Source organism: Zingiber officinale, chromosome 8A, assembly GCF_018446385.1.
Source record: "Zingiber officinale cultivar Zhangliang chromosome 8A, Zo_v1.1, whole genome shotgun sequence".
Lineage (NCBI taxonomy): Eukaryota > Viridiplantae > Streptophyta > Magnoliopsida > Zingiberales > Zingiberaceae > Zingiber > Zingiber officinale.
The window spans coordinates 1,844,685-1,872,090 of NC_056000.1; the positions used below are offsets into that span (position 1 = coordinate 1,844,685).

The 27,406-nt window shown below is 34.6% G+C and overlaps 3 protein-coding genes across 5 annotated transcripts; all 3 read right to left on the reverse strand.

Moving 5' to 3' along the window:
* Window positions 1-4,078: 4,078 nt before the first annotated feature.
* On the reverse strand, window positions 4,079-8,059 carry LOC122011722 (external alternative NAD(P)H-ubiquinone oxidoreductase B3, mitochondrial-like). The gene is made up of 10 exons (XM_042568094.1): window positions 7,971-8,059; window positions 7,176-7,440; window positions 6,820-7,026; window positions 6,186-6,436; window positions 5,246-5,462; window positions 5,067-5,171; window positions 4,684-4,956; window positions 4,468-4,589; window positions 4,258-4,377; window positions 4,079-4,166 (listed from the first exon to the last, which is right to left on the reverse strand). Exons 1-10 carry the CDS (start codon window positions 8,057-8,059, stop codon window positions 4,079-4,081), a joined length of 1,737 nt encoding a protein of 578 aa, XP_042424028.1.
* Window positions 8,060-10,137: 2,078 nt separating this feature from the next.
* LOC122011814 (SH3 domain-containing protein 2-like) lies at window positions 10,138-18,501 on the reverse strand. Of its 2 annotated transcripts, none has more exons than XM_042568197.1 (10): window positions 18,138-18,501; window positions 16,489-16,605; window positions 16,351-16,420; window positions 16,124-16,272; window positions 15,792-15,893; window positions 15,509-15,709; window positions 13,422-13,484; window positions 12,738-13,259; window positions 11,701-11,775; window positions 10,138-10,577 (listed from the first exon to the last, which is right to left on the reverse strand). In XM_042568197.1, exons 1-10 carry the CDS (start codon window positions 18,195-18,197, stop codon window positions 10,452-10,454), a joined length of 1,485 nt encoding a protein of 494 aa, XP_042424131.1. In that variant the 5' UTR covers window positions 18,198-18,501; the 3' UTR covers window positions 10,138-10,451. The 2 variants fall into 2 exon arrangements, with proteins under 2 accessions (XP_042424131.1, XP_042424132.1); XM_042568198.1 differs by having other exon boundaries at window positions 11,633-11,775.
* Window positions 18,502-19,082: 581 nt separating this feature from the next.
* Window positions 19,083-26,526, reverse strand: LOC122011815 (probable tocopherol O-methyltransferase, chloroplastic). Of its 2 annotated transcripts, none has more exons than XM_042568202.1 (6): window positions 26,100-26,526; window positions 20,480-20,649; window positions 20,277-20,381; window positions 19,728-19,931; window positions 19,529-19,631; window positions 19,083-19,419 (listed from the first exon to the last, which is right to left on the reverse strand). In XM_042568202.1, the coding sequence occupies exons 1-6, from the start codon at window positions 26,299-26,301 to the stop codon at window positions 19,316-19,318; spliced, it is 888 nt and encodes a 295-aa protein (XP_042424136.1). In that variant the 5' UTR covers window positions 26,302-26,526; the 3' UTR covers window positions 19,083-19,315. The 2 variants fall into 2 exon arrangements, with proteins under 2 accessions (XP_042424136.1, XP_042424133.1); XM_042568199.1 differs by lacking the exon at window positions 26,100-26,526 and adding an exon at window positions 21,017-21,685.
* Window positions 26,527-27,406: the final 880 nt, after the last annotated feature.

Consider the following 27,406-nt stretch of genomic DNA (forward strand, 5'->3'; position numbering starts at 1 on the left):
TCTATGTTTCACGCTTTCCTTGAAATTCTGAATTCTAAACGGGGCTTGCTTAAAACACTATGCACATGAGTTGCGGAGCTGCCATGAATAACTAAACACATAAAAAAACTGGGAACTCGACGAAACGAAGGTTTTCCTTATAAATAAAGTTTTCACCGAATTCATAATTGTGTTGATTCGATCATAGTTATATGTTAGGATCGAAAATTAAATTAATTAATATTTTATTAGTTTAGTTTATTTAGTTTTTATTAAAATATTTGGTAGGTTCAGTTATTTCGAAAAAAAAATAATTTGTTCTATTTCAATTAAATAGGTTTGGTCAGATAATAAAACACTATGCACATGAGTTGTGGAGCTGCCATGAATAATTAAGCACATACAAAAAAACTGGGAACTCGACAAAACGAAGGTTTTCCTTATAAATAAAGTTTTCGACAAAACCAAGGCTTTTCTTATAAATAAAGTTTTCATCGAATTCACAACTGTGTTGATTCGATTATAGTTATATTGTTGAAAAATTAGGGTCGAAAATTAAATTAATTAATATTTTATTAGTTTAGTTTATTTAATTTTTATTAAATATTTGGTAGGTTCAGTTATTTCGGAAAAAATTTAATTTGTTCTATTTCAATTAAATAGGTTTGGTCAGTTTAATTTTATACTGATTGCTTAGTCCTACTTGTAATAAAAAAAACAAACGACAAGTTTTCCAATGTCAGCCGTAACAAGGACAAAAGTAATTATATCCTTCATAAGCAACTTTTGCTTAGTAGTATTTGAAAATTGGTAATTAGGATACATACATGTATAAAGAAAAGCCAAAACAGCTCAAAGAATGTTGAGATCTAAAGACATAACACTGAAAAGGAGGATTTAGAGCTCTGTTTCACATAAGGTAGTTCTAAATGTATAATAAGATCATCTGAACTCTCCAATGTTGCTTTCCTTATTATTCTCAAAGCAAAAGTCTAAGTCCCAGAAGTTGTGAACCCAGCCTGAAAAACTGCAGTAGTTCTGTTTAAAAAGAAAAGTTTGTATTATTAACTAATCTTATACACCATCAGTGAACTAAAAAATCAGATGAGCAAATATGCTCACTTGAATACACTATGAGCAAATATGCTAATATGAAAAAGCATGAGTACTCTCGTTAGATAGCATTTCTGAAATGAAAGGGAGAAATAATTGAAGCATTAACTAATAAGGATGATCCGGTATGGTATATCGAACCCTAAACTCATATATTGTACATCATTCCAAAAAGTTCCGTATAAAAAATTTATATTGATGTCATATTAAAATTTTGGTATCATCAATTTTCGATACACTAAATTTTTTGTATAATGAATTTTCAGTATAATTAAATTCATATCGTTTATATTAAAATGTCAATATTGATACGGTACATATGACATATCGATACTAAATCTCATATCGCATAAATATATATTTAATGATATTTAGTTTCTTTAAAATTTTATTATATTTATTCGTAGAATTATCAATTTAAATTTACCTAGTTGAATTAATTCGTCCCACCAAATAATTTGAAATATATTATATTGAGATTTTAGCATCTCATTTTAAGGTGGAATCAAATAGGCTAACCTGCCTAGGCTTGCGACCTGCACGAATTGGTTCCTAGTGAGCTTAGGTTGGCCTGCAAGTAGTGTTGTAAATGAACTAAACGTTCGTGAAGAAACTTGTTGTTTGGCTTAGTAAAAGTTAAACTAAACAAACAAGCTGTGTTCAGCTCGTTAACGTTCGTGAACAATATTTGTGAACGACGTTCGCGAACAATATTTATTAGTAAAATTTTTTTCGATATACTAAATAAACAATAAAATAAATAAATAAATTTGAATTATCAAGCTCAGTATCTAATCAAACAACTAAAAGTTTCAAACAATCAAATAAGCTTGAATTGCGAGTCAAGCTCAAGCCAAGCTCGAACCAAGCTGAAACTAAACTTGAATTGAGAGCTCGATAACATCTAAACGAATCAAGTTCAAGCTAATCTTCAAATAGGCTCAAGCTCATAAAAAATAAATCAAGCCAAACTTGAATAATTATTTCAAAAGTTTGGTTCATTTTATGCTCGACTCGACTTAGTTATCTTATTAAATAAGTTTGAACATCCCAAAACTCAGTTCGACTCGGTTCGTTTACAATCCTACCTACAAGTTGAGACCAAAAAAAAAAAAAAAAAAAAACTTAATGTGTTCGTGGATTTCGTTTGCCTATAATTCACAATTCAAATTTAAAATTTTAAACTTTTTCTAAATTTTTATTACTTTTGATGGATTTGTGGGTTGATCCATATTGGGTTGGAGATTTTCCAATTTGTTAACCCGTCGAACTACATCGACCTATTGACCCACTGACCCATCGATCCACTGACCCGTTCCGCCTATGGGTTTTGGACGAGTTGGCCCTCCTCATTATAAATTGGCCCATTTAATAGCACTACTCGATGAAACATGCAGTGTCTTATAGTGAAAGAGATTGATTGATAAAAGTAATGGTTAGAAATGTCTAAACTTCACTAATGAAACACATGCTTTGGTTTCAAGAATTCCATAAAAAAAACTTAAACGGAGGGGTCAAACCGAGAAAAAAACTAGAAAAATATGAGCTAAGGGCAAACAATTTAATGAAATGTGCAATCTGATTGAATCATGCATCAAACATTTCTGTTTTGTATGGTTTTTCAGATATTAGCGTTGATTTCACATGATTCTGCCTCCCATCATTTTGCAGATTTTGAGTTGTTCATAAACTATGGTGGAATAAAGTAAATATTGATGAGCAAGAAAGCAAAGATGATTCACATAACATAAGAGATTACTGTCATTAAGGGTGAGTAAAAATTTAGTTAAATGAATTAATCAGTTGAATAGATTAAACTTAAAAATTCAATTTACTTATTTTAAAAATTAATTATCTCAATTAATTTGTTCCGATTTTATTTTTAAAATTTCTATCGATTAAGCTGAATCTTAAATCTTTAAATCAGAAAATCTTAAATTTTTAATTCTGAATTCACCAAATAAAAAAGTTAATCTCGGATAAAAATATATAATTATTAAAAATTTTGATTAATTCAGATAAAAAATCTAATTAATTAATATTTTATTATTTAATTTATTCCATTTTATTAAAAAATTTGATAGATTTAATTAGTTTAAAAAAATTATTAAATTTTTAATATAAATGATATGATATATATATATATATATATCTAAATTTTTATCCATGATATACTAAAATTTTTAAAATAAATGATATTTATATCAAAATTTTAAATACATATTACTTTAAATGTTTCTTAATAGTCATACTTTTAACTAACGCTGCAGTGGGCGTCGTGCAACATATTAACTTTCTTTTTTTTTAATTATTATTTTTTAAGATTTTATATTTAAAAAATTTAATATATTCTTATATAAAATATTAATACATAAATATATTCCTAAACATATTACAATATTTCATAAATACTTAAATTTATTTCACTTAATCCAATTAGAAAACGTGAGATAAAATCTTAAAAAAAAAATTGATTTAAAAATTATAACTCAATTAGGAAGTCTGAACCTACATATAAAATCTTTAAAAAAAATTAATTATTTTTTTTAATTCAAAATTTTAAAAAAATTAAATTAAAAAAAAAAGAAATCTGATATACTGTACTCACAATAACACTGTAGCATCGCACAATATATTAACCCTACTCTTTTTTATTTTCTAATAATTTCTATCAAAATTTGAATTTAATATTTACTCATTCACCTGTCTTACTAAAATAATGTTATTTGTAAACAATATATATATCATGATTACTTGTATTAGATTTAAGATAATAAATTTAAGATATTCATACACAATCCGGTTCTTGGGGGGTAAAAAATCCTCTGCAATTATACATCAATTAAACATCTTCGAGAATAAATAAAATTGTCATTTATAACTCAATTGAAGTGAGAAAAATATAAAGGAACACAGAGTATAATTGACAAGCAGCAGCAGCAGGAATCCTGTTGAGTTTGGCACTTTCTCTAGACAACTGCATGACTTACATACAGCTCGAGTCTCTTCCATATATGAACTTCCTCGTCCAATCAGACATCACAAGAAACCTCGTGCGCCAAGTCACTTGCTTACTGAATTTTACCATGAAAAAAAAAATCAATAAAATAAGATTAAAACTAAAGACATAAATTGCATGCACAATTCATCTTCTACTCGTACTACCTTGCATACACAGAGTACCAAAGCCACTGTGTGCTGTGGCCAATAGAAACCCAGTCTCCAGGCAGCTGTGCAGCCGTTTGCTCTCCACCCAAAGGAGCAAATTGCCCCAAATGCCGATATCTAACTCAATTGCAAAGAAAGGAATTACAGTAACGTACCGTGCAACCACGTTGGTATGACTCAAAATAGATAAGAAGATGGAATACAGACCTAAACGGATGGAATCTATGACGACCTGACCCCCTTATACGAAGAGGACCTTCAGGTTGCTCCTCGCAGATTTTCATCTTGTTAAAACACTTAGCAAGATAGTCGCCTTGTTGCGCAGCCACCTGAAACATTATACAAAATAGAAGAAGATAAGAAGGATTTTCCTTGCCTGAGATAATCTCCCTACAAATAAAGATGCAAAGAACCACAATATACCTGAGCTGTAGCAGGTAGCATCTTAACCTGTGAATCCACACGGGCAACAGCTTTCTTGAACACTTCTATATCCAATTCTTTGGATTGTTTGAGAGCATTGCCATTTTCATCCGAAAATAGATCAACAAAATCCTTCATATGCTGGCTCTTCAGGTAAAGCTCCACTTGAGGGTACCTCTCACAGATATCCTTCAGTACGTCTTTGATAGCTTTAACGGTTAAAGTACCAGAATAATCCTTGTCTGCAACTCTAAAAATTGCTGCGATGTCTTCCTGAATAGTATTTCGAGATCAATAGACTTATGATTGAAAAATCTGCTAAAGTGCTAGGATGGTTTCTGAACAATATTTAGCAGAACATGTTGGAAAATTAGTATACGTACCATGACTTTTCTCTGACTTATTGTTGCACAGTCCCCAAGAGCATAGACACCATCACAATTTGGGACTCTCAACCACTCATCAGTTGCTAATACTCGTCTATCAGCCTGTATAAAAGGAACAATCAATGAGATAGTCATCAAATATTATATATATATATATATATAATTTATTAGCTTACCTGCTGAACTTGTTTCATAAAATCCAGTATCACTGGACGAGTTCCAATACCAGTAGACCAAACAACCATTCCATAGGGAACTGAAACCTCTCCAGACGATCCATTAGTCATAATGATATCCTTATCCGTTACCTTGACAACCTTGAAATTGGTTTTCAAATCAATACCATCCCTTTGGAACTTCTCTTCGGCAAATTCAGTTATCCTTTTGTCGAACCTACGTATCAAAACTCAATGAAACGATGGTTTTTGGAAAAAGAATATTTGTGGAGTATTGTACAGGGCATCTCAAATACAGACAAATTGTATATTTATAATTGTAGAGTGTCACGTGTCAACATACTTGCCAACTATTGAATGTGTAAAAGCTTTTGGAAACCTCTATCAAATTAATAATTTTTGTCTAGTCCTATGCTGAAAAAAATAGTAGATTTGCTATCTTAACGGTCCTCTATTATCGGTCTTATGAATATGGTACACAAGCATTAGGTATATGATGGGATAAACCCAAGTTATCAGTTCTTATGAATCGAATCCTAACTATTATACCAGAGATATCATACACCCATCGTCTGGCCTATGCTACGCTCAGGGGCATGTCTAGCCCTCAAAGCTTGTATATAACTACACCTAAGGTGTTTGCTAGCTAGGTTATAATATCATGAGCAACTGCTCAAAGTCCATATCATTACACTTTGATATTGGAAATTAGTAAGAATCAAGGATTCAAGACTGTAGATCAGCAGAGATTTGAAAATACAGAAAAATATCAAAGGCTAACAACTTTCAAGGATGAGTGATACAAAATCACATCAACATCATTGTAGTTTGAGATTGGAAACGAGTGAAAGCCAAGTAGCCGATATTGTGATTAGCAAAATTAAATATTGATCAAAAAGCAAATGCCAATAAAAAAAATGTAGAGAGAATTGTTCCTCACATTGTCAAAATATGCTCCCCGGCCTCAATTACTGAAATTTTCACCAAATCTTTGACAGTGGGATACAACTTGGCCAGATCTTCAGTCACAAAGTCATGCAATTCTGCTGCAAATTCTACGCCAGTGGGACCCCCACCAACAATGACAAAATGGAGGTTATTTCTTTTCTCTTCATCACTGAGGCCTGGAAGGCATGCTCTCTCAAAGCAATTCATCACGCTCCTCCTGATTCTCTGTGTATCCTCTATTTCCTAGAGAAAAGGTTTCCCAATTGCAAGAGATATGTAACTCCTCTTTGAACATAAACAAGCAAATAAAGAAAATGAACTTTTTTCCATAAAGCATTTTTATTAGCATAAAAAATTTAGAAATATCAAGTAAGAGGAACTTCTACAGTAGAACTGACAAAGGATTAGGATAGTTCCAACCTGTATTATCAAAATAGAATAGCTTACTCAGTCTTCTATGTTCATCAAGTATGTCATACTTCCATTACTTTTACCAACACCGAATGTATGTTTTTTATATTTTGTTTGGGAGCTTTCCTTCACAGAGCTATATTCAGAAAGTGTAAAAAAAAAATGGAACACTAGACTTAAATTTATGTAGTTCTGTACCGCAGGCTTAAATATACCTTAAGGAAATGACAGTTCTCCACCACACCAGGAGTGTTGAAGGTATTCGGCTTTGCTCCTAGTGCAAGAACCAAGTAATCATAATCTAGAGCAAATTCCCCTTTCCCATCTGAGTTTGTGCAAACATTGGATCGGCAGAGAACTTTCTTGTTAATTGGATCAATCTTATCACACTCAGCTTCCCAAAATTGAATTTTTTCACCTTTCTGTTAAATATGACAGTCAGATCAGACAGAAAGAACTTCCAATAGTTACAAAATTAATAGCGACTCAAATTTTTACAGGTTTCATAAATAAGGAAAATCACTTTGTTTTAACACATCTTAAAAATGAATTAATGTTATTGCATTAGTACCTTTTGCATGATATTGCGAATAGGCTCTGCAATACTGCGTGGTTCAATAGTCCCACAAGTGACACTTGGTAGTAGAGGAGTGAATAGAAAGTAGTTACGAGGTGATACCACTTGGACATCATATTGAGAGGTATCTAAATTTCTCAAGAAGCTAGTGCCAGCCCAACCAGTTCCAAGGACAACCAACTTTTTTTTGTTTGTTGTTCCGGGTGTATCAAAACTATGATCCGACTTTGCATCAGCATATGCTAATACACCACCAGCACTGTAAGAAAAAAAGGAAAAAAAAAAACAAGTTGAATTCCGTCTTTACTGATCAAAAGAATGAGAATAGTGTGGAATAAGATGTATAATTTGTCTTTCAAAAGGACAAAAAAAAGGGATGAGGATGTATAAAAGATTTCATTTTACCATCGACTTTCTTGTCTTAATCTAACTTTTCATCCACTTTCTTTTAATCTATCCAAATTTTACAAGCCAGTGTGTAATGTTAAAAAAAAAACAAATTTATGTATCAAATTTATACAAGAGAATAGTTCGTATATGATTTAGATAAATAAGATTAGCCTCTATGAACAGAGTGAGAACCAAACATTAGCCTTCCCTACCATAACTCAAAGCCACAGTATTGACATTACTGCAACGCCTTTATGAAGTGGCCTTCCAACATCCAAAAAACAGTATTTTGTACCAAAAGAAAAACTAAAAAATCACGCATAAACTAAATCATCCACACATATTGATCTCGGACAATAAACGAATTAAGAAGATACATGGTAATCGAAAGAAACGAACCCGATAGCACATATGACGAGGAGTCGGGAGAACTTAGGGCGGCGTCGAATCGCTTGTGACGCCGCTTCGAAGGCAGCTGCGAACCGCATTGGTGCTATGCAATACAACGATCAATCGGAACCTCTGATAGAAAAGCAAGAGAGGAGGAACCGTAGATGAAGAAGAAATCACAGCAACACGTACCAGTTATATAGAGGGAGCGATACAAGGCCGAATCAATTGATATTACATTCTAAAATTTAAATTTGATTTAAAATCTTTTAAATATCGATATTTATTTACATTTATAAAAATAAAATAACTTAATTGTTTACATGCCGTAACTAATTGATCATTAAAAATTTTATGCTTAGTTTGGAAGTTGGAAGGGAAAAGAAAAGAAAGGAAGGAGAGAGAAAGGAAGAGAAATGATGCGTTGTTTTATTTGGGAGCGGAGTAAAGAAAAGAAAGGAAATTATTTTTTTTATTTGGAAGTTCTAAGGAAGTAAAAGGAAAATACTTAATAATATATTTATTTGTCTTTTATAATCTTTAATTTTTTATAGCTCTAATTGTATGTTTGATATGGTAAACATGGACAATATAAATATTATTACAAATGTATGCATAAATATATTTTACTGTTATTCGCTGTTATATAACACGACAAATAATTTCAACAATAATTAATTGTCAACTTCTCTCAAGGAAATCATGCTCTCTTAAAACTTCGGTTTGCTACATATACATCTAAAATACAATCATTAGTATTCCAATTACTTGAATACCTTTAATAATTTATGATTGTTATATTCCATTAAAGTAGCATAAAAACAAAATAAGTATAGAATAATTAAATAAATCAATAAATAATTATGAGAAAAGAGCAAAAGTATATTAACAATATGAAAAATAAAGAAAAATATGAAAAAAAATAAAGCCCATCAACAAAAATAAGCATAAAATAATTAAATAAATCAACAAATAACTATGAACAAGTGAGAAAGAGGTAAATGATATCAACAAAATGAAAAGTAAAGGAAAATATTACCTGTTAATTGATATGGTAGAAGATGTGCATTTTTCAATATTACTCAACTAGTGAAGTTTTTTTGCTCTTTGGAAGTCTTTGAAAGAGAAAACAACTTTATCAATATTTTGTATTAACTTTTGAAAGATATATTTGGAATAAAAATTAATGATTTTCCTTTCAATAAAAATTTCCCTCCCTTTCCTCCCATTTTTGGGTGGAAAATCTTTTAATTATGAAAGGAAAACTTTCCCTTCCCTTTCCATCCAAATCTTTTTCTTTCGGTCCAATTTAAAACCCCCAAACAAGCGTTAAAGTGTTATTAAATATAATAATTAAAAAAATTATAAATAATAATATTAGAAATAATGATCAACCTATTCATGGGCGAAGAGCATAAATATAGAAGAATTAATAATACAGAGAAAACTAAATATGACTTGGAAATTATAAGAAATTTAATTTAATTGAAAATTTTCATCCATTCACTATTTTAAAAAAATATTCTTTCCACCGGTTTAAAATAAAAAATCATGCTCAATAGTTGATTTGTCCTAAAATAATACTTCCTTTTATATCATCATTATTATTTAGGTTAAAATCAATATGGTAATTTTAGTAAAATAGATTTAATTTTATCTATTACTTAAATTGAATAGAATAAATTAATTTCTTTATCTAACGGCTCTAATTTTTCTATAAAAATACAATAAACCAAACCAATAAAAAATATTAATTTTTTCATCATTAGTCGAGGAAGACAAGTCTAGCAGGGCTGAAAGACTCATGAAGTGAGGAGCTAGATGTCATAGTTGTAGATAATTAGGATTGTAAATGAATCAAGTGTTTATGAACAAGTTTGGTATTCGACTTGGTAAACGAAGCAAACTTAAACCAAACTCAAACCAAGCTGAAACCAAACTTGAATTGAGAACTTGATAACATCTAAATAAATCAAACTCGTCAAATTTTAAACAAACTCAAGCTCATAAAAAATAAACCAAGCCAAGCTTGAACACTCATTTCAAAAATTTAGTTCATTTCAAACTCGACTTGGCTATCTTATCAAAAAACTTAAACACTCCAAAATTCGATTCGGCCCGATTTATTTACAGCCCTACAAATAATAAAGAGGAGAGTTCAGACTTGGAGCCGAGAACAGCAATTGTCATATGCAGCACTTATTATTTCTGTTCAATATTTACACATCTTGAACCGTAAAGCAAAATTCTTCCTTTTTATACAGCACGTGGAGTACATACATGACTGAGAATACAGATTCAGAAGACATGACGAGAGATTATTGCCAACTGAATGAAATAGTATGGCCCTCTACAATAATTTCTAGTGTCGCCTTCTTGAGAAAGCAATGGTACGCTCAATGAACAAGTTGATTGTGGACATCAAGCAACCAGTGTGCAGGGGAAACTCACACATGCATCTGTACAACGATTCTAACGTGCATAGAAAAGTCAAGTAAGCAAGTGAGTATCCATCACCTTGCTTGCCGGTGCTTTGTCTCGGCGCTCCACATAAGCAGATGGAAACCACCCAGCTTTTCCTTTGCATTCACCTTCGGACCACCCGTTAGGTGCTACCTGTGGAGTCTTGTTGAAGTCAAAAGAAACGATGGACTTGCCTACGTAAAAAACTTCAAAGCGCTTATCACATTTTTTGTTGCAACCATTAACAAAGATGAGCAGAAGCTACGTAGGAGTAGAGAACAAAAGCTAACATAAATTATAAAACTTTTAGTAGTACGTTTGCAAGGTACCTTTCTCACCTAAACAGTCACACTAAAAGGCTAAATGGAAACACTGCGAGAGCACTCGATTGTATAAACAACCGTACAAGTCAGAATTTATCAAAATCCATCACTTTTTTTACTGCTAGTTCTTCTGTGTTTATTATCAAAAGGCATTTTTGCAACCTCTGTGGATGTATGTGAGAAAATTCCCAGAGGGATCTGAAAGGTAGAGTAGTGATGCAATTCTAAGAAAATATCATAACAAGCTCAAAGTCCTCTGATGATTACTTGATCATTACTAAGTTTTTTTAGTATTGATTATTTTCCAAAAACAAAACAACTCAACATGAATCACATCAACCCACTGCTCTGGAAATAGAAACTTTACCAACATTGCAGCTCTCTTGCTTCTCCCTTTCTAAGAATAATGCTTAATCACATTCCAACTGCTAAAGTCTCTTTGATTATACAGAGAGTGAGGAAGAGTAAGGGACAAGAATGACAGTTTTAATTGGTTGGATTTAAAAGTATAGTTGGAGCCTTGAAGGCACTGATTGTGAAGAAGAGTTGGAGGTCGGTATAATTCAAAGATAATAAGTACAAACCTAGTGGCATATAGATTCCAACAGAGTGGGCTTATGTAGTCGCAATTTAGATATCATTTAGTGTAGGTTAACATTGGCGAAAGGATTCTCAGCTGTATCTGGGATTCACTAGACTTCTGCTACATGACTAAAAAAATTTATATTCACAATGGTTGGAGTCAATTGGTCGTAAAATTTAGCATGACAAGATTATCCTCTGATTCCTCTTTGTTCTCTCTTCTCTAACTTATCCAGCACCCAAATAAATTAATTTGTTTGTTCAAATCATTTATTTCACAACCTAATATGGTGCATCACTTACACAAACAGAAAATCCAAATGGAAATGCATGGCATAGATGACTTAGCCTGTCTCTTGTTGACGATGTACCTGGCGCACTACAACATAGTCATCCACAGATAAATTTAGCTCTCCATCAGTTTGTGCATCAAATGGGTGAATAACCTTCATATAAGTAGAAAAAAAAAAAGATAAGTACCAAATTCATGAAATTTATCTACTAAACTAATTTCACGCAAAAGTTGCCTTTGAAAGTGAGAAACACATTCGCCCATAGAATTATTTCATGACACAAATCTGCAAACAGGGAATAAAGCAAATATTTGCTATTTGTATAAAAATAAGAAAAAGATACAAGAAAACTTGTGAGACGCTACTTGGTGTCAATCCATAAAACAATTTTTTTAAAAATTATACATATTTTAATATTGTGTATTTGGTGTTTGTTACATTTAACTAACCTGTTGGCAAACAATTTCTTTTAATGAGTGCAATGGGAATGTGACTCAAGATGCTTAGGCTAAAGCCCGTAATAAGCAACAAAGCCATTATGGCTACAAAACCACACATTTTCTCTATCAGTTTTGTACTTTGGTTGCAGCAAGGTCATAGTAACAAGTAGTTTCATCTCCTTTTTTATTCAGGAATGATAAATGGCGTGCAAGTAAATTAGCAGTACCACCAATTCTTGTAAATAGCCCTGACTAATCCCTTGTTTCACAAAATTTATCATTAATTATTTAGTATCCACTAGTCATCTCACTATTAAGTTTGACAATACGCAGAAACTCTTGTGATAAGACACACAAACCCAACTATCACAAGAGCATCATTCAATACTGAGTTAGGAGCCTCTTTGGAAAGTTTGACTAAATTCTAGAAGTAACATTCTTACATAAAATATGTCTAGAAGTTACAGAGTGCATTGCAGCAGCAATTCTCAATAGTAATTCTGGGAAAAGTTGCATAACATAAAATGTTCATGGAAAATAAAAGTTATATATAAAAACTTCCAAGAAAATTTTAAATGTGAAGGAAATTTTTTGCATGGATCAATTAGATGTGCAAGGCCTTGCAAGCCAAACATCCATCAAAATTAAGACAATCATCTAAAGTGTAATTCTTACTTGTGCAACAAAATACATTGGATGCTGACCATTCACAGCAGGATCACCAGGTTTAATTTTTTTTGGATCTCTGTCTTTGGTTTGTGTCTGCATGGTCTCAGTTATTGTATCCTGTGTCATAGCCTCAATTTGAGAATCAGTGTTTGAGGGAAGAGTCTGTGTTACAGACTCGCCCTCAGATCGACTTGTATTGTAATTTTCCTTTCCTGTTTCAGATTGCACTGTCTTAGTTATTGTTGTGTGTGTTAAAGACTCGTGATGAGGCTGGCTGGTCTTGAAATCTTCCGTTCCTGCTCGAGATTCTACCACCTCAGTTTTTGCAGCTTCTTTCTTTACCTCATCAGGATAATGTCTTGTGTTGAAATCTTCCATCGCTGTTTGAGAATCAGTTGTTGCAGTCTGGGTCTCTGGGTCGCTATGAGACCAACTTGTCTTGAAATCTTCCTTTCCACTTTGAGATTGCACTGGTTCACTTGTTGCTGTATGCCTCAGTAACTCATTATTTTCCTTGGTTTGAACCATCTATGACAGGATGAACACATTTATAAATGCACATTATATAAAAAGGCATGTGAACTATGACATATAGAACTACCTATTACTACCTATCAAGAGTCAAGAATGTAGATTGATAGATTCCATTTAGATGCTTTGTCGAAGTTATTTAATGATCAAATCAAATACCTCATCGTGGAGCTTATCAAGAATATCAGCAACATTGTGATGGTACGTTCTCTCAGCTTCAACCTGAAAATTAATAACACAAAGACGGTAAATGTTCCATGTCAAAATCTCAAACACAAACATCTAAAGTCTAAACCTCAAAGCATTTAGGCAGGGAAGAAAACAATGTAGTTGTTGGAGATCAAGTTCTGGAAGCATTAAATTGAAACACATCATATTTATCTGAGTTGATGGCTCTCGAATTTGTAATCTTGTATTTCATTTTATTTCTTAAAATTTCATAATTTTGTAGTCAACATGTAGTATGGGCCATGGATATTAATTGTTTGCCGGTGCATGAAGACTGCAAATTTCCAGGCCAAAATCTCAAACACAAACATCTGAAGTCTAAACCTCAATGCATTTAGGCAGGGAAGAAAGCAATGTAATTTTGTTGGAGATCAAGGCCTGGAAGCATTAAATTGAAACACATCATATTTATCTGATTCAATTGCTCTCAAATTTGTAATCTTGTATTTCATTTTATTTCTTGAAATTTCATAATTTTGTAATCAACATGAAGTATGGGTCATGGATATTAGTTGTTTGCCAGTTGCAGTGAGTTTTGGACCAAACCGACACACAAGGATGAAAGAGTTAAGGCTCCCTGTTCGTGCATGTTACACAAACAAAAAGCTAACCGGCTTATTATTTTTTAAAACCTTTTCTTAAACCAAATCTTGGTTAAACCAAATCAACACAGACAGTCAAGACTAGATAGTGTGGGCAAATTCAGCTTCCTTGGGTGAATGAAATCATTTTGAACAGAATATTTTCAGGAATGCAATCTACATACAAATAAAAATACAAAAATTAAAGTTACGGTTGGAAATACAATCAAAGTCTCACATTGGAAAATATCATGGGTTAATCTAATTGGATTACTGGATTAATCTAATTGGATCATAAACTTATTGGATTAATGATTAATCTAGTATTTGTTTGGGTTTTTCAAATAAGTCCAAATCAAATGAAGCCCACGTTATTAGATAATTTCTTAGTAGATAAGACTTGGCCACATTATTAGATAAGACTTGGCCACAGATAAAATAAGATAACCTTAATGGTTAGGATTTGATCTAAACTTATATATATGCATGGTAGCTAACACTACGTGCACAATATCGAGAGACTCTAATTGTGCTCGTGAGACGGGCGGCAGTAATGTACTGATCTGAGATCGACCAAACTCTCTAGATACGCAAAAGGGTTTTACGCATCAAGAGGTGACATCTTTACAAAAATCAAAGAACTCACATGGATATTTGGTGGTTCTTTTTCTATTTCCGCTGCATTTTCTTGTTTAACTTTCGCATTGGAACCGAACAATTACGTGGTGTTATGTCAATACTATGACTTTTGAGATCTCTTGTCTGCCACATCACCCTACAAACAGCATTCTCAAGCTCAAGCAGGTATATCATGATTCAGTTAGACAGACCTGTCTATAGGAGATTCTAGTAACCATTGTTTAATTTAAATAGGCTTTGACAGGACCTAAAAATTTCTGCTAGGAGAAGCCAAAAGAATCTAATTACTGGTTATCATGAAAGAATTTTAGCACTTGTTCTTCAAATATACATCATGATGCACAATCACTTTTGCATTGAATGTTGCAAATTAATAAGCCTTTATAGCCATGAACATGGTTTCCTAAGCTCAAATTAGTTGATGTCCTTCACGTTGAGTATTGGCATTGTAGATAAAGGCACTGTGTGTCCTAAATCCTTCTTAGAACAGCATACCTAAAGAGCTTGGCAAACTTAACTAATATTGATTACATTTGAACCACCATAATTCAACCAAAATTAGTCAAATCTGGCAAGTTGGAAGGACCAAAGGAGTACTCCAGCAAACAGAAACAAATAGCCAGTTTTGATTTTGAATGATCTAGTCCAATCTTTTCAATATGGTTAAATAATTTTTTTGACTTTAAATAAACACATTACCTTAGCAAGAAAACTTATACAAAATAAGCACTAAATCCCTAAGAACAAGGAAAAAGTAATACGACACCAATATAGGTGTCTAACTAAAATAGGTAGTACCATTGTGAGAAGTCCCTTAAAAGTAATCTGTTGTTGTTCAGACTCCACAGCCATCATAGCTGCAGTTGCTTCTCTGCCTAATGCTGACAGAGTAGTCTTGAGTTCTGATAACTTTGATTCTGCATTTTGTAGTTTGGCAGAAACATCTGCTGTTGCACCAACTTCCTTGAACTTCAATTGACGTCTAACAACTTCAGCTGTCTAATTGGCATGAATGTACTCACTAACCCATTAAACATATGTTCTTTACTCCAATACAATATACATGCAAAGACAAGATTACCTGTGCTTCTGCATCTTGTCTAATGCGTTCATATCGATAAGTTAAAAAGCGAGCATCCTCTAGAGGAGCACCCATTATCATTGTTCGAATTGGCTCATAAACCTGCATTCAAAACAATCAAGTTCATAATAAAATGCACAAAGTTGCACCAACTGACTTGCAAGTATATGTTATTAAATAATTATCATTGGTTTTGTAGAAATTCTAACGAATTTCAATTATATAAAAACTGTGTCAGATGATGTTGATCTTCTGCAAGTAGCAGAAAAAAGAAAACCCAAGTTTTCAGTTCAGCTAAAAATTTAAAACATTATTCAATCACATGAAATAACCTGATCTCCTAGCATTCTAAGAAGATTATTCCTCTCTTTCTCCATTAGAATGTGAGAAGTGCCAAAGTCTAGAGTAGCATTGGCAAGAGGATAACCAAAATCTTGATACTCAGTTCCATATTTGCAACAATCTTCAGCTAGCTTTTTTACTGGAAAGAAATTATAGTGTTAAGATGTAAGAATGATAATCATTAAGGACTTAAGAGGAGTAAGAATTTATATATTACCTATTTCCACCTGCTTAGAACTTATAGCAATATATGCCTCTACACCTCGCACTATATCCCGTTGAAGGCGCTATATAAACAGCTAATTTAAAATAAAAAGAAAATGTTTAGGTAAGTTCTTATTCAACTTCTCTTTACCTTTGCTGCTTTTGTAGAAGCGTTTAGTGTCTGAAGTTTTTGATGACATTGAAGTTCAGATTCATCAACAAGAGAAAAATCATGACCAAAACGTCCGGTAATTTGCTTAAAGACGGCCTGTACAATTGAATGGAACTTCTTTTAGTGACTAGAAATTTATGTTCACAAAGCAAATTAAACAAATATTTTACTATTTTAAGAAGCTCTTGGAGCAAGTTTTTTTTCTTCTTATTGACAGAATATGCAGACAACAATGCATTGAAAAAATGACGAAGAAATCAGTATTGGTTAGGTTGTGTCAATTCAGATGGGAAGATATCATATATAGCAATGCAGCAGTCAATTAAGCTGGGAAGATATTGTGTCAACCGACCTGGATGAGAGATTACTTTGATCACCTCATGTGGCATGTATATTCACTTCTATATGAAATCTAAATAGACCACTCAATATCACAGTTCTATAATTATTAAACAGTACTGATATGAACTTGCTGAGTTTGGACAGACTGACATGTGAATTGCACAGTTTTACTAATTTAAGCATTGCATGACTACGATGTTTATGTTTTGTGTTTGGATTTATAACTATATTTCTGAAATGACATACATAGATTTTCTCAAAGGACCCACCACATTTTGTTTTTCACTGGATCACATGCCTACCTTTTCCACATGCCCAAAATATCCTTAAGTGTATAGAATTAAAACATCATCCTTTCTATTTTTTTTTGTAACACTAAAAGCTAATCAGTTTGCATAAATAAATATATTGTTTAATTCATGAGAACAAGATCTACAAAACAAAGTATTTTCAAGTCAAAACGGGTTAAAAAAGATTATCAAGGTGATTTTTCAACAAAACTTTTGCAGTCATTTTCCACTCAATGATCATTTATTTTGCCTATTCAGAGGAACAAAGAGTCCTTTGAAATGATGCAGAAATAAAGAAAATGACAATTTCATCCTTTTGATTTTACCATTGCCAAAAATTCAAGGATAGATTGGTCTTACAATACTTTCTAGACTTTTGAGCTCATTTTTAGAAGTAAAAGTGTAGAAAAGATATCCAAATTCTCCTTTTCTCTTCCCTAACTTTTTATTCTTACATTGAAGTAGACAAGGGAGATGATTGCTTTCCCTCCTCCTTTCCTTCCATTTGGACTTCCTTGCTTTCAAGTAGATGAAAAATATATCTATATTTTTCATATTGCTATACACACCAAGATATTTCCATAAATTCTGTATGATAGCCTGTATTTATATTCTTTATGCTAAGAGAAATACAATCGAGAATTTCTCCAATCATCTTTTCAAATACAAAAGATGTTATCTTTATCCATCTACGACTGTCCAATTTCATCAAAGCAACTATAACCACTAAAACAAAGTATGAACGAGCACACTCATATCTGATTCACATCCAACTCACTGATATGCACAAATTTGCGGAAGACACCATTCTTAGATGGTGAAAGATATAATCTCGGAAAAGGTGCATCGTCGCAAGACCTATCTCATGTCCAAATTAAAATAAAGAGAAAAACAACGCCTCTCTGGTTTTCGGAATGCAGGAAAGAGTTATCTGTTTCAATTAATAAGATATCTGCGGAAATAAAAAGGGGAAGAAGTTAGGGCCGAGGCACGCACCTGTTGTTGCTTGGCCACCTGCTCTCTCAGCTTACTGGCCTGCTTACGGATGGCTTCCATGGTTCCGAGAGTCCGGCGGCGGAGAAAACAGTGATCAAGAACTCAAATCCCAGTCGGAAAAGAGAGAGACAGAGAGAGAAAGAGACAGAGGATGAGAAAGAGGAGTTAAAATGTCATTAGCGAAAGGTAACGGACGCAATAGCGGCGATACAGCACGAAAGGCGGGGTCCACCCCTACGGTTCTATGGCCGGATGCCACGTCATCTGCTCCGGGGATGGCTGTCTGAGCGCACGCCGAATCGATGAACCAGTCTGCATCAGCGACGGAACGGAACCGACAGAAGTGCGTTGTTTCAACGCCATGGCCGGTGGCCCGTTGCAAAGTGCTGGATATTTTTAGTGGGGTGAGTGGAGCGGAGGGAGTGGTTGGGTATAATCCCAAATAAGGAAATAATATATTTGAAAAAAAATTATTATTATTATTATTTTTATTTTTATAAGAGAAAAAAAACAATAATTTCAATTAATCGTATTGATTATTTGTGGATGGCCATCTAGTTTTACGAAAAATTTTTATCGATTATCAAGATAAATCGAGAAATATACGTCACGATCAGTCTAGAAGTCTAGCATTTTTTGATTACGTAAGTTCATTTAGAAGAAATTTTTTTATAAATACATCATAACTGAAATTCAAATCGTAGGTATCTAAATGATACCTAAATGTTTTATCACGGTACCATGATCAAGAACTGCCCTCTCACCAATAGAGGAACTTGAGATTAACACTTCTTTTGGGCATATCATATACAAAGACCGAACTAGATCCGTTATTGCATGAGTTAAGCTGACAGAGTGGACTACAGCTCATTGCTGCTTTACTCCATGATTCACTATTGTACGAGTGAAGTCACCCCACTTCAGGGTCGGCAAAGCCATTAAGAATAATCAACATTTCTTATTGTATTAAATTATTATTAATAATATCAGTTTTCCTGCCAATTTATACAAGTTCCAGGCAAACGCAAACACTCATTTAAAAAAAAAATCAAACAAACAAACAAAGCAGCTAAATAGAAGTACATAAAATACCTCTGCATCTGAAAAAGGTACACTGCACATAATTAACCCTAAAAAGGTCCTTATTATATAAGGATATTTGGATGATACAGCAACGATTATGCTGGTTTACGACATGTGATGATGGTAAACTTGATCAGCTTCTTGTTGTAGCCGTGGATCATCAGAGGCATCACCAATGCACCTTTAATAGTCTTCCATCCTATAAAAGCTTAGAAGTTCAACATTGGCATGTACACCACAAGTAATTTGAGGGAGGAAACAAAAAAATTACCGCTACAATAACAATTTGTGGGTAAAGGAGATTATACCAGTTCGCAATAAAGACGTAAAACCCTTCCATGTAAAGGCTGATCGGATGACAGCAGGCCAAAATGGAGCTACATAATCAGACCAGTCAGCCGTCTTAATGTCCTGAAACATTATGCGTTATTTCCGGTACAAGTGAGCGTCACAAGACTTGTATATTTGTCAAATACATTCGATTAATATATTTGAGAAGCTTCCTACCTCGAGTGATAAAGAATTAGCTATTTTAACGTAGTCTGCAGCTGAACACCAGGACGGCAAGTAATACGCATTGCATATCTTGTTCAAGAGGCTTGTTTCATCAGGAGCCAGATTCGCCTCGGATGGCAAGAGATCTCTGTGGCACCATGTTACGATAACGATTGTAGCTCCAGGTGCAGCAACACGTAACAGTTCGCTCACAAACTGATTCATAAGAAAACTATGTTAGACTAAATATCAAACAGCAAAAGGAAAAAAAAAAATCCAGGAGTACTAGGGAACAATGTCCACTTTCTTATGCCCCTGACTAACCTCCAACTTGGAAATTAAGCAAACAGTCAAGAAAAAGAATTCCTCATGTTCTTATCTGCAAGAGATATGGAACAATGTCCAAATAGGAAAGATCTGGGGCACTGAACTACAGTGCATTCTAAATACTTGAAAAAAAATTTCTTCCAGGGGAATAGTAGAAACTTAATAGCATCACAGTCTGAGGGCATAGCAAAATAATGCTAGAGAACATATTCTAAAGTAGTATAAAACAGCTACCTTCACTTTATCTGGCATATGCTCTCCGCTTTCCATGGACCAAACCAAGTCAAATTGTCCATCAGGAAAAGGTTGATTCAAAGCATCGGCGACTTGAAAATTTACCTGTCCATGTCCATAAGGTCATTTATAGCTGAACAAGAATAAATTTTCCCCGTTGAGGCTAGAGAAAACAGGGGGGAAGTTAAGGCAATATTGCATACCTTGTCTTCTAGTCCTTCATCAGCTGATAAAGCTTGTGCTCTCTGTACTTGGATAGGGCTCAATGTGATGCCCTGGCAATGAGACCCATACTTCTTTGCAATGTATCTAGAGCTACCTCCGATGCCACAACCCACATCCACAACCTTTTTTGGTTTTTTCAGAGGATTATCTGCGTGAAGGAAAATCAAAAGGAAACTAAATTTCAGCTCATTGTTTTAATAAAATCATGATATATGCCAAATACGATGGCATTTAATCAAGTAATGTTTTGATAGGTATGCATGGTACTATATCACCCGACATACCGGGTGATCACGAGGACCACAATGTCAGAGTATTTGAATTGAAATTAGACATAATAAACAGTTCATAAAAACACGAGTTACATAGAAGGTATCTGTAAGCAACATGCATGCGGATTGCTTATGTATACAGTCGCAAAATATCCACAGCACAGATCAAGTGACCAGTCGTTAAAATCTCAGGTAGAAAAAAGACTAGGCCTTACACCACAGTTTAAATCAGAGAAAAAGGACCTGTGATGCCAGAAAATCGGAGCGCCGCTTCAATCATCGGGGCTTGGCAAACAAAGGTGATGGAGTTATCCGGATGGTATAATCCAGGATGCTTGTAGCCCTTCCAAGACCACAGCATGTTCCATATACCTGATGGCTCGCAAACGTTCAGCTGAGCCGCTCCCTGCGGCAGCTCCTCACCGCGTGCTTTATTGAACGTTGTCGTCTCCGTGAGCGGATATGGCGCATCGTAGAAGCTCGAGAATGGGGAGTAGCTCGACCGCAGCACAGCATCCATCTCGGAATGAGGAATTGATCAAGGCCGGAGTGCTTTATAAGGGCAAAAACTGGATAAAAAATCAAAAGGCGCCATTAAATGCACCCTTTCGTGAAATTTTCAGAACATCGATAATGGGAGATATTTATTTCTTTAAATATCCCCGCATCTAAAATATCCCCACTGTAAAGGATATTTGAAAGACGTTAGAAATTATCCGGAGTTTGTAATTTCTTTTTTTGCTGCCATACAATCGGGCCCACCAAAAGGTGGGCAACCGTTACATTTTATTTTATTTTTTTATTTTTTGTTTTGTTTTCTTTTAAATTCAATTGTCTTGGAAAATAAAAAAAATAAACGTTGCCAATTTTTATTTTTTAAAAATTCAATCATTGTTTAAAAAAGTAATTATAGTAAAAATATTTTATCAATGTTATTTTTTTATATTAAATAATTATTAAAATATATAGATAAATATTAAATAAAAATATTTAATATTTAGTTTGTGTGATATTGGTAGAATTGTGAATATTTAAGAGTAGGATATAAATATTTGGTTGGTGAAATATTTAATTATGAAATTTGAATATTTATATAGTGGGATATTTGAGTGATGATGTGGAAGTGGAATCAGAAATATCCTCTCCTATTGGGGAAGCTCTAAAAGGAAGGATTCTTTTATTATTTTTTTTTCTAGTAAAAAACACACGCACTGCACCAAGAATGTGACAAGGACAAGGTAAAATAAGAGAAATAATTAACCAGCTTAGGTAACGTTGAGTCTGGAGTGATCGATCCAGTCCTACGAAAATTTTTCACTGGCCACTAAGATAAATCGGGAAGTAATAGCGGTGGACAGCCCAAAAGTCCAGCATCTCTTAATTGTAAGATAAAATACGAGAGAGTTTATGGTATGTGGCAGGACTTGATTACACTCACCAAGTCATTACGCTGCTCGCTCACCAAGTCATTACGCCGCTCGCTCAAATACCCCTCCACTATCCACCCTAAATTCCCATGAAATGGAGATAAATCACTATACTGAACCATATTAGAGGTACTAATTCCTTAAGAGAATGAATATAAGGGGATTCAAATTTTACTTTTGTGATACAATTCTATCAACAGCCACGAACATGCTCACAACCAGCACAAAGATGTTGGTGCTAGAAGCACTAGCTAATCAAATTTATTCTTTGATATTTGGCAAAGGTCCAAAGTTAAGTTGTATTGTGATCTAACGAGTTTAACTGAGTGTGCAGAAAAGTCTTAAGTGATCTTAAGCAAGGTGAAAGTCCTAGTTGAGGCTAAGCAAAAGAAGTCCTAGTGGATACTAGGTAGGTGAAAAGTCTTAGTTGTGACTAGGCAACGAAGTTTTGGTCTGGGGGACTGGGTGAAGTCTTGGCAAGTCGAGGACGTCGGAGGAAATCTTAGGGTTGTGGACACTAGGTGGAGGCCCTGAAGTCGCGGATACTAGGCGGAAGACTAGATGGGTCGAGGTTTAGACGTCCAGCGGAAAGTCCTGAGGTCTCGAATACTGAGCAAAAGTTCAGACGGTCTGGAGGACCTGTTTGGCAAAAGGTAAACTCTCTTGAAAGGAGTGGGTAAAGATGCGCTCTCCGTAGAGGAAATAGTAGATGTCGGTTCGACCTAGAGTTTCAACGAAACTCAAAGTCAGAATCGGGACAGTATGAAGACTGTCAAAAATTATATTACTTTACATATTACTTGTTCTTATGCTAACCTTGTGATGCAGAAAGTTGGTGGCTGGAAAACTGGGCTCCAGATGCCCCAAGCTTGTCCGAGCGCCCGGAGTTGCTCCAGACTCCTGAGTAAGCGGTGACGAGGGAGCACACCGAGTGGGTGCCTCGCAATGCACTCAGACGGTCCGGACGCCTGGAGTTGCTCCAAGCGTCCGGACCAACAAAATTTCATCTTCGACCATGGCGACACGTTACTATTGGCCGACCACATCAACGGTCTAGTTGCCCGGAAGGGGTCTAGGTGTCCGGACATGGATAAACTTCTCGGATAAATTTTTGACGAGAGCTCGCTACGTCAACACACTCCAGGCGCCCGTGAGGGGATCCAGGAGCATGGATAGGGCTATAAAAAGAGGGTTCGACCAATAACTACATCACATCAATTCAAATAACTTTCGCTCCTACACGCTGCTATGAAAAGGTCCCTACGATGCTTGAACACTGCCCCGACGACTACTACTCACAAATCTTTAATTTTAAAGTCGTCAGCAACTTTAATTTTCGTTCTTGTAATTTGTTATAAGTTCTTGTACTAAATTTGTAATCCTTATTTGGAACTATTAGTGGATTGCTCATCGAAATCATTCAACAAGTGCATACATTGAAATAAGAGTCATCATAGGCTCCAAACCAAGTAAAACTTAATTATGTTAGTGTTTTATTTGCTTTTACTTTCTATTTCCACTACATTTTACTTCCAGTTTTAAACGAACGTGAAAAGTCACGAGTGCTATTTACTCGTCTCCTCCCTCTAGTGCAACGATCATACAAAAGAGACTCTCATACGTACCATTATTGTTCAAACTATACTTACCAGGTAGTTGTGACGGCCAAAGGAAGTATTAGAGTAAAAAGATAAAGTCGTTATCTTAAAAACCTTTTCAAAATGGCCCCACACTCTCTGAAAAAAGAATAAATCACGAAGAACCTTCGTCGTAGTACAACGATCCTTTGCATACGTCCAAATGGAATGTATGATATATGAGTAAGTTGTTGCTTCATGAAGCACGAATCATGGCATGCAGATTATCATTTAGACTAAGAGCATCTACAACGCGGCGTTAAACACCGCGTTATAATGCTACTGTGCATTAACGCCGCGTTGCAGATGCCAATGCGGCGTTAAAAAGCTTGAACGTGTTCAAGTGTTCGTGGGGTGGGCCAGGACGGGCTCACCCCATGTGCAAAACTTTTTTTTGTTTTTAAATAAAAGATAGTTATTTAAATAATTATTTAAATATTTTAAAATATATTTAAAATATATTTATTTAATATGATATAGTTTTAAGATGAGTGAGTGGATGGTGGAGCCCATGAATAATGAGTATTAACGTTAAAAGGGATGTGGATGAAAGAAGGGTGTTGTTATAACGAATATGTGACAATGAACCTCATATCTTTTGATGAAATGGTGGGTGTTATAACATTAGAACATTATGAATGCTCTAAGAGTACGCTTCATTTAAGCATGATATATAGAATCTAATTAATCATCAATCTAATCATCCACCCTGAATGTGTTTACAATATTCGTGGGATCCGACAGTGACAGATCCACACAAAGAAAGCCAGCATGTGTTTACTTAGTGATTGTGTTTTGGAAGCAGTAGCACTAACATAAACCATCAATGCCAGAGAGGACTAAATACCACCTTGATAAACTAGTATGGACCCATGTAGAGGTGGTAATTCTGGCTAGCTAGGTTGTGTAATCGGTCATATTACCTTGACACATGAAATGGTCAACTCAAACCTGAACACCACATATTTAATAAATGGGTTAAAACTATGACAACAAAAAAATGCATGGTTTTAGATAGTTTAACCAGAACCATCTTAGCTTGTTAATTAAGTGGGTCCCATTAGGTCATCGGGTCACACACTTATCAATTAGCTGGTAGTGGGACCTAGTCATGATAGGGCATGTATGTGGCTCTCAAGAGAAATTGTTATGAAGCTAAAAAAAGAATTTAAAAAAAAACACCAACATGGGGAATGAATAAACATTTAAACAAGCCATTTATCATATTTGAATGAATCAAAACAAGTTGCCTTTAAACATGTCAAATATGTGTAACACAATCAAACCCAAACCCAAACTCAAACTCAACCCGTTTATGTGGAAGTCATACATAAGTCAACCTTTTCCTGCTCCAGGATTTTCAATTCAAAACCTAACTAGTGAAATTGTGGGTAAGTGTGTCGTGTAAATTGGTCGCGCCATCTTTTGCCACATTTAGGCCCATGCTTACAAATTGCTGAGAGGCAGAATATTTCTTGTTGGTAGATCAAACAGATGAACGAGACGAAAACTATTGTCTGGTTGTCTTAAGCTCTATTAAAGCTTGGATCTTACTGGCTGATGGTGCAAAAGCATTCCTCTTTGGATTCTTTACCAGGGGTCGTTCTCTCTCTTTTTTCTGCTTTGGTTGAAATTAGAAAGGATGCTTTTCCCTGACCTCTTTCCATGGATCCCATGCCCAAAAATTTTGAATTTGTGTGATATATGCGTTCAAGCTTAACTTTACACCATTCCTAAGACTACAAATGAGATAATTGTCAGGGGAGAGCAAGTCAGGATGCTACATGCCCTCTGCCAATGCATCTCTAAGCATTTCAGAGGATTTCAAAAGCACACACACCGACTGGGAGCCTTGCTGCCATAACACTCTCTCTCTTAATTTTATTTGTGCAAAGCATTGTTTTGTTGTGCTTTATTGGCCTGGCGGGCTCAGATTTCTTTCAAAATGTTTGTTCTGTACTTTTCTCGGCACTTTGTGCACTAGATCTGATTTGTTACAACTGGGTGAATATAATTTTCCCCGTCTCGTTTTTTAAAACAAAGATAAAAATCTATTGAAAAAACTAGTGCGGAATAAATAGAAATTGAAAAATGAAATGGGAATCTATGGAAGGTAAAGAACCAAATCGGTGAAAAGTGAATAAATGAAACAGTAGACAAACAGAAAACCTCGCTTGAAATGCAACATATTTGGACAGTTAAATAGAAAGACTATCATGAATGAACTAGTTTGCAGTTAGATGAAAAGAGAAGCGAATACACCTGAAACGCCCGCGAATCGGAGAGCCTCCTCGATCATGCGGATCTGAGCGGCCCTGTGGTCGCGGATAGGCGCAGTGGCTCCGGGGTCGTAGAAGCCATGGTGCATATGGTCGCCCCAGATGTCCTCCCACGTCCCGGAAGACGCATCGTAGAACTCGGCGATTCCCTTTTTCAGCGCCTCCTCCTTACTCTCCATCGCCATCGCCGGAATCCGCTATGCTTTGGGAATCCCCACAGCAAGAGAGAAGTCGTACGATTTCACCTCTCAGAGGCGGAAGCGCGTTGGCAAGTGGAGAAGCCCTTGGATGTATAGCGATGATGTTCCCATGTGACGTCCGTAGGGATCTGTCTCTCTCATTTCATTTTCTTGTGAAACTTCAAATGTGGGAGCGGTGGAAAAGCGGCGCTCCTTCTTGTTTTAGTATCGCGGTGGCGCCTCCGTCGTCCCTTGTGTCTGCCCCCTAAACCTGCATTAATTAAAGATAATAATTTGTTTTACTTGTCAAACCTTCTATAAACCTGCATTGATTAAGGGTGATGCACGTGTTGTTTTGATAATAATTTGTTTTACTTTCAAACAAGTTTGAGATCTTATTATTATAAAAAAGCATGCACGTGTTTTTTTTTTGAAAATTGTGTCAGGGACTGTAGTAGATTTTAAAAATATAATTTATTACGAATTAATGACAGATAAAAAAAGTCTGATTTGGATATTGTTTTCTGGAAAAAAAAAGCCCTAAATATCGCGTTTGAAACATATATCCGTTGAATTATCTTATAAATTAACTCCTAGCGAATACTTTGAAGTGAAAATTTTTACTTTTGAAATTATAATTTAATTTACAGATTATTAATAAAAAGTGCATTACAAGTTAATTTATGATAAAATTTATAAATAAGTTTTTTTTCAATAAAAAAATTCTAAGTTTTCTTTCTAGTGATGTGATTAGTAAGAACATCCACAACGCCTCATCAAAAATCATAGGATCTACTGTTAAATACTAATTATAACAATATATCTCTTTCATCTAAATTTTTTTAACATTAATTATAAATTCTCAATTATCTTAAAATAAATACATATTAAATAAATATAATTTAAATATATTTTAAAAATATTATAATTATTATAATTAAAATAATAATTGATCCTGTCCGAATCAAGAGTCAGTGGACGCTGGGCACGTGGCGCTCTCCGCTGGCTCCTCGTGTGCTCCGGCGAACCTGCAACAAAACCGAGCCGGGAGGGATGTCCCGGCGACGGTCCTCCGACGCTCAAGTCAGGTAAGTGGTGGAGAAAGTGGCTG

What these genes read in the sequence shown, in the direction of transcription:
- LOC122011722 (XM_042568094.1), bottom strand. Translation starts at nt 8,059, where the DNA reads ATGCGGTTCGCAGCTGCCTTCGAAGCGGCGTCACAAGCGATTCGACGC. An exon ending in TAAGTCAGAGAAAAGTCATG is followed by an intron (nt 4,957 to 5,066) that starts GTACGTATACTA and finishes AATACTATTCAG; the next exon opens with GAAGACATCGCAGCAATTTT. An exon ending in TGGTACTCTGTGTATGCAAG is followed by an intron (nt 4,167 to 4,257) that starts GTAGTACGAGTA and finishes GGTAAAATTCAG; the next exon opens with TAAGCAAGTGACTTGGCGCA.
- LOC122011814 (XM_042568197.1), bottom strand. Translation starts at nt 18,197, where the DNA reads ATGGAAGCCATCCGTAAGCAGGCCAGTAAGCTGAGAGAGCAGGTGGCC. An exon ending in TTGATAAGCTCCACGATGAG is followed by an intron (nt 13,260 to 13,421) that starts GTATTTGATTTG and finishes ATCCTGTCATAG; the next exon opens with ATGGTTCAAACCAAGGAAAA. An exon ending in ACTATGTTGTAGTGCGCCAG is followed by an intron (nt 10,578 to 11,700) that starts GTACATCGTCAA and finishes AAGACTCCACAG; the next exon opens with GTAGCACCTAACGGGTGGTC.
- LOC122011815 (XM_042568199.1), bottom strand. Translation starts at nt 21,293, where the DNA reads ATGGATGCTGTGCTGCGGTCGAGCTACTCCCCATTCTCGAGCTTCTAC. An exon ending in ATGAAGGACTAGAAGACAAG is followed by an intron (nt 20,382 to 20,479) that starts GTATGCAATATT and finishes GGACATGGACAG; the next exon opens with GTAAATTTTCAAGTCGCCGA. An exon ending in ATATGCCAGATAAAGTGAAG is followed by an intron (nt 19,932 to 20,276) that starts GTAGCTGTTTTA and finishes CTTATGAATCAG; the next exon opens with TTTGTGAGCGAACTGTTACG.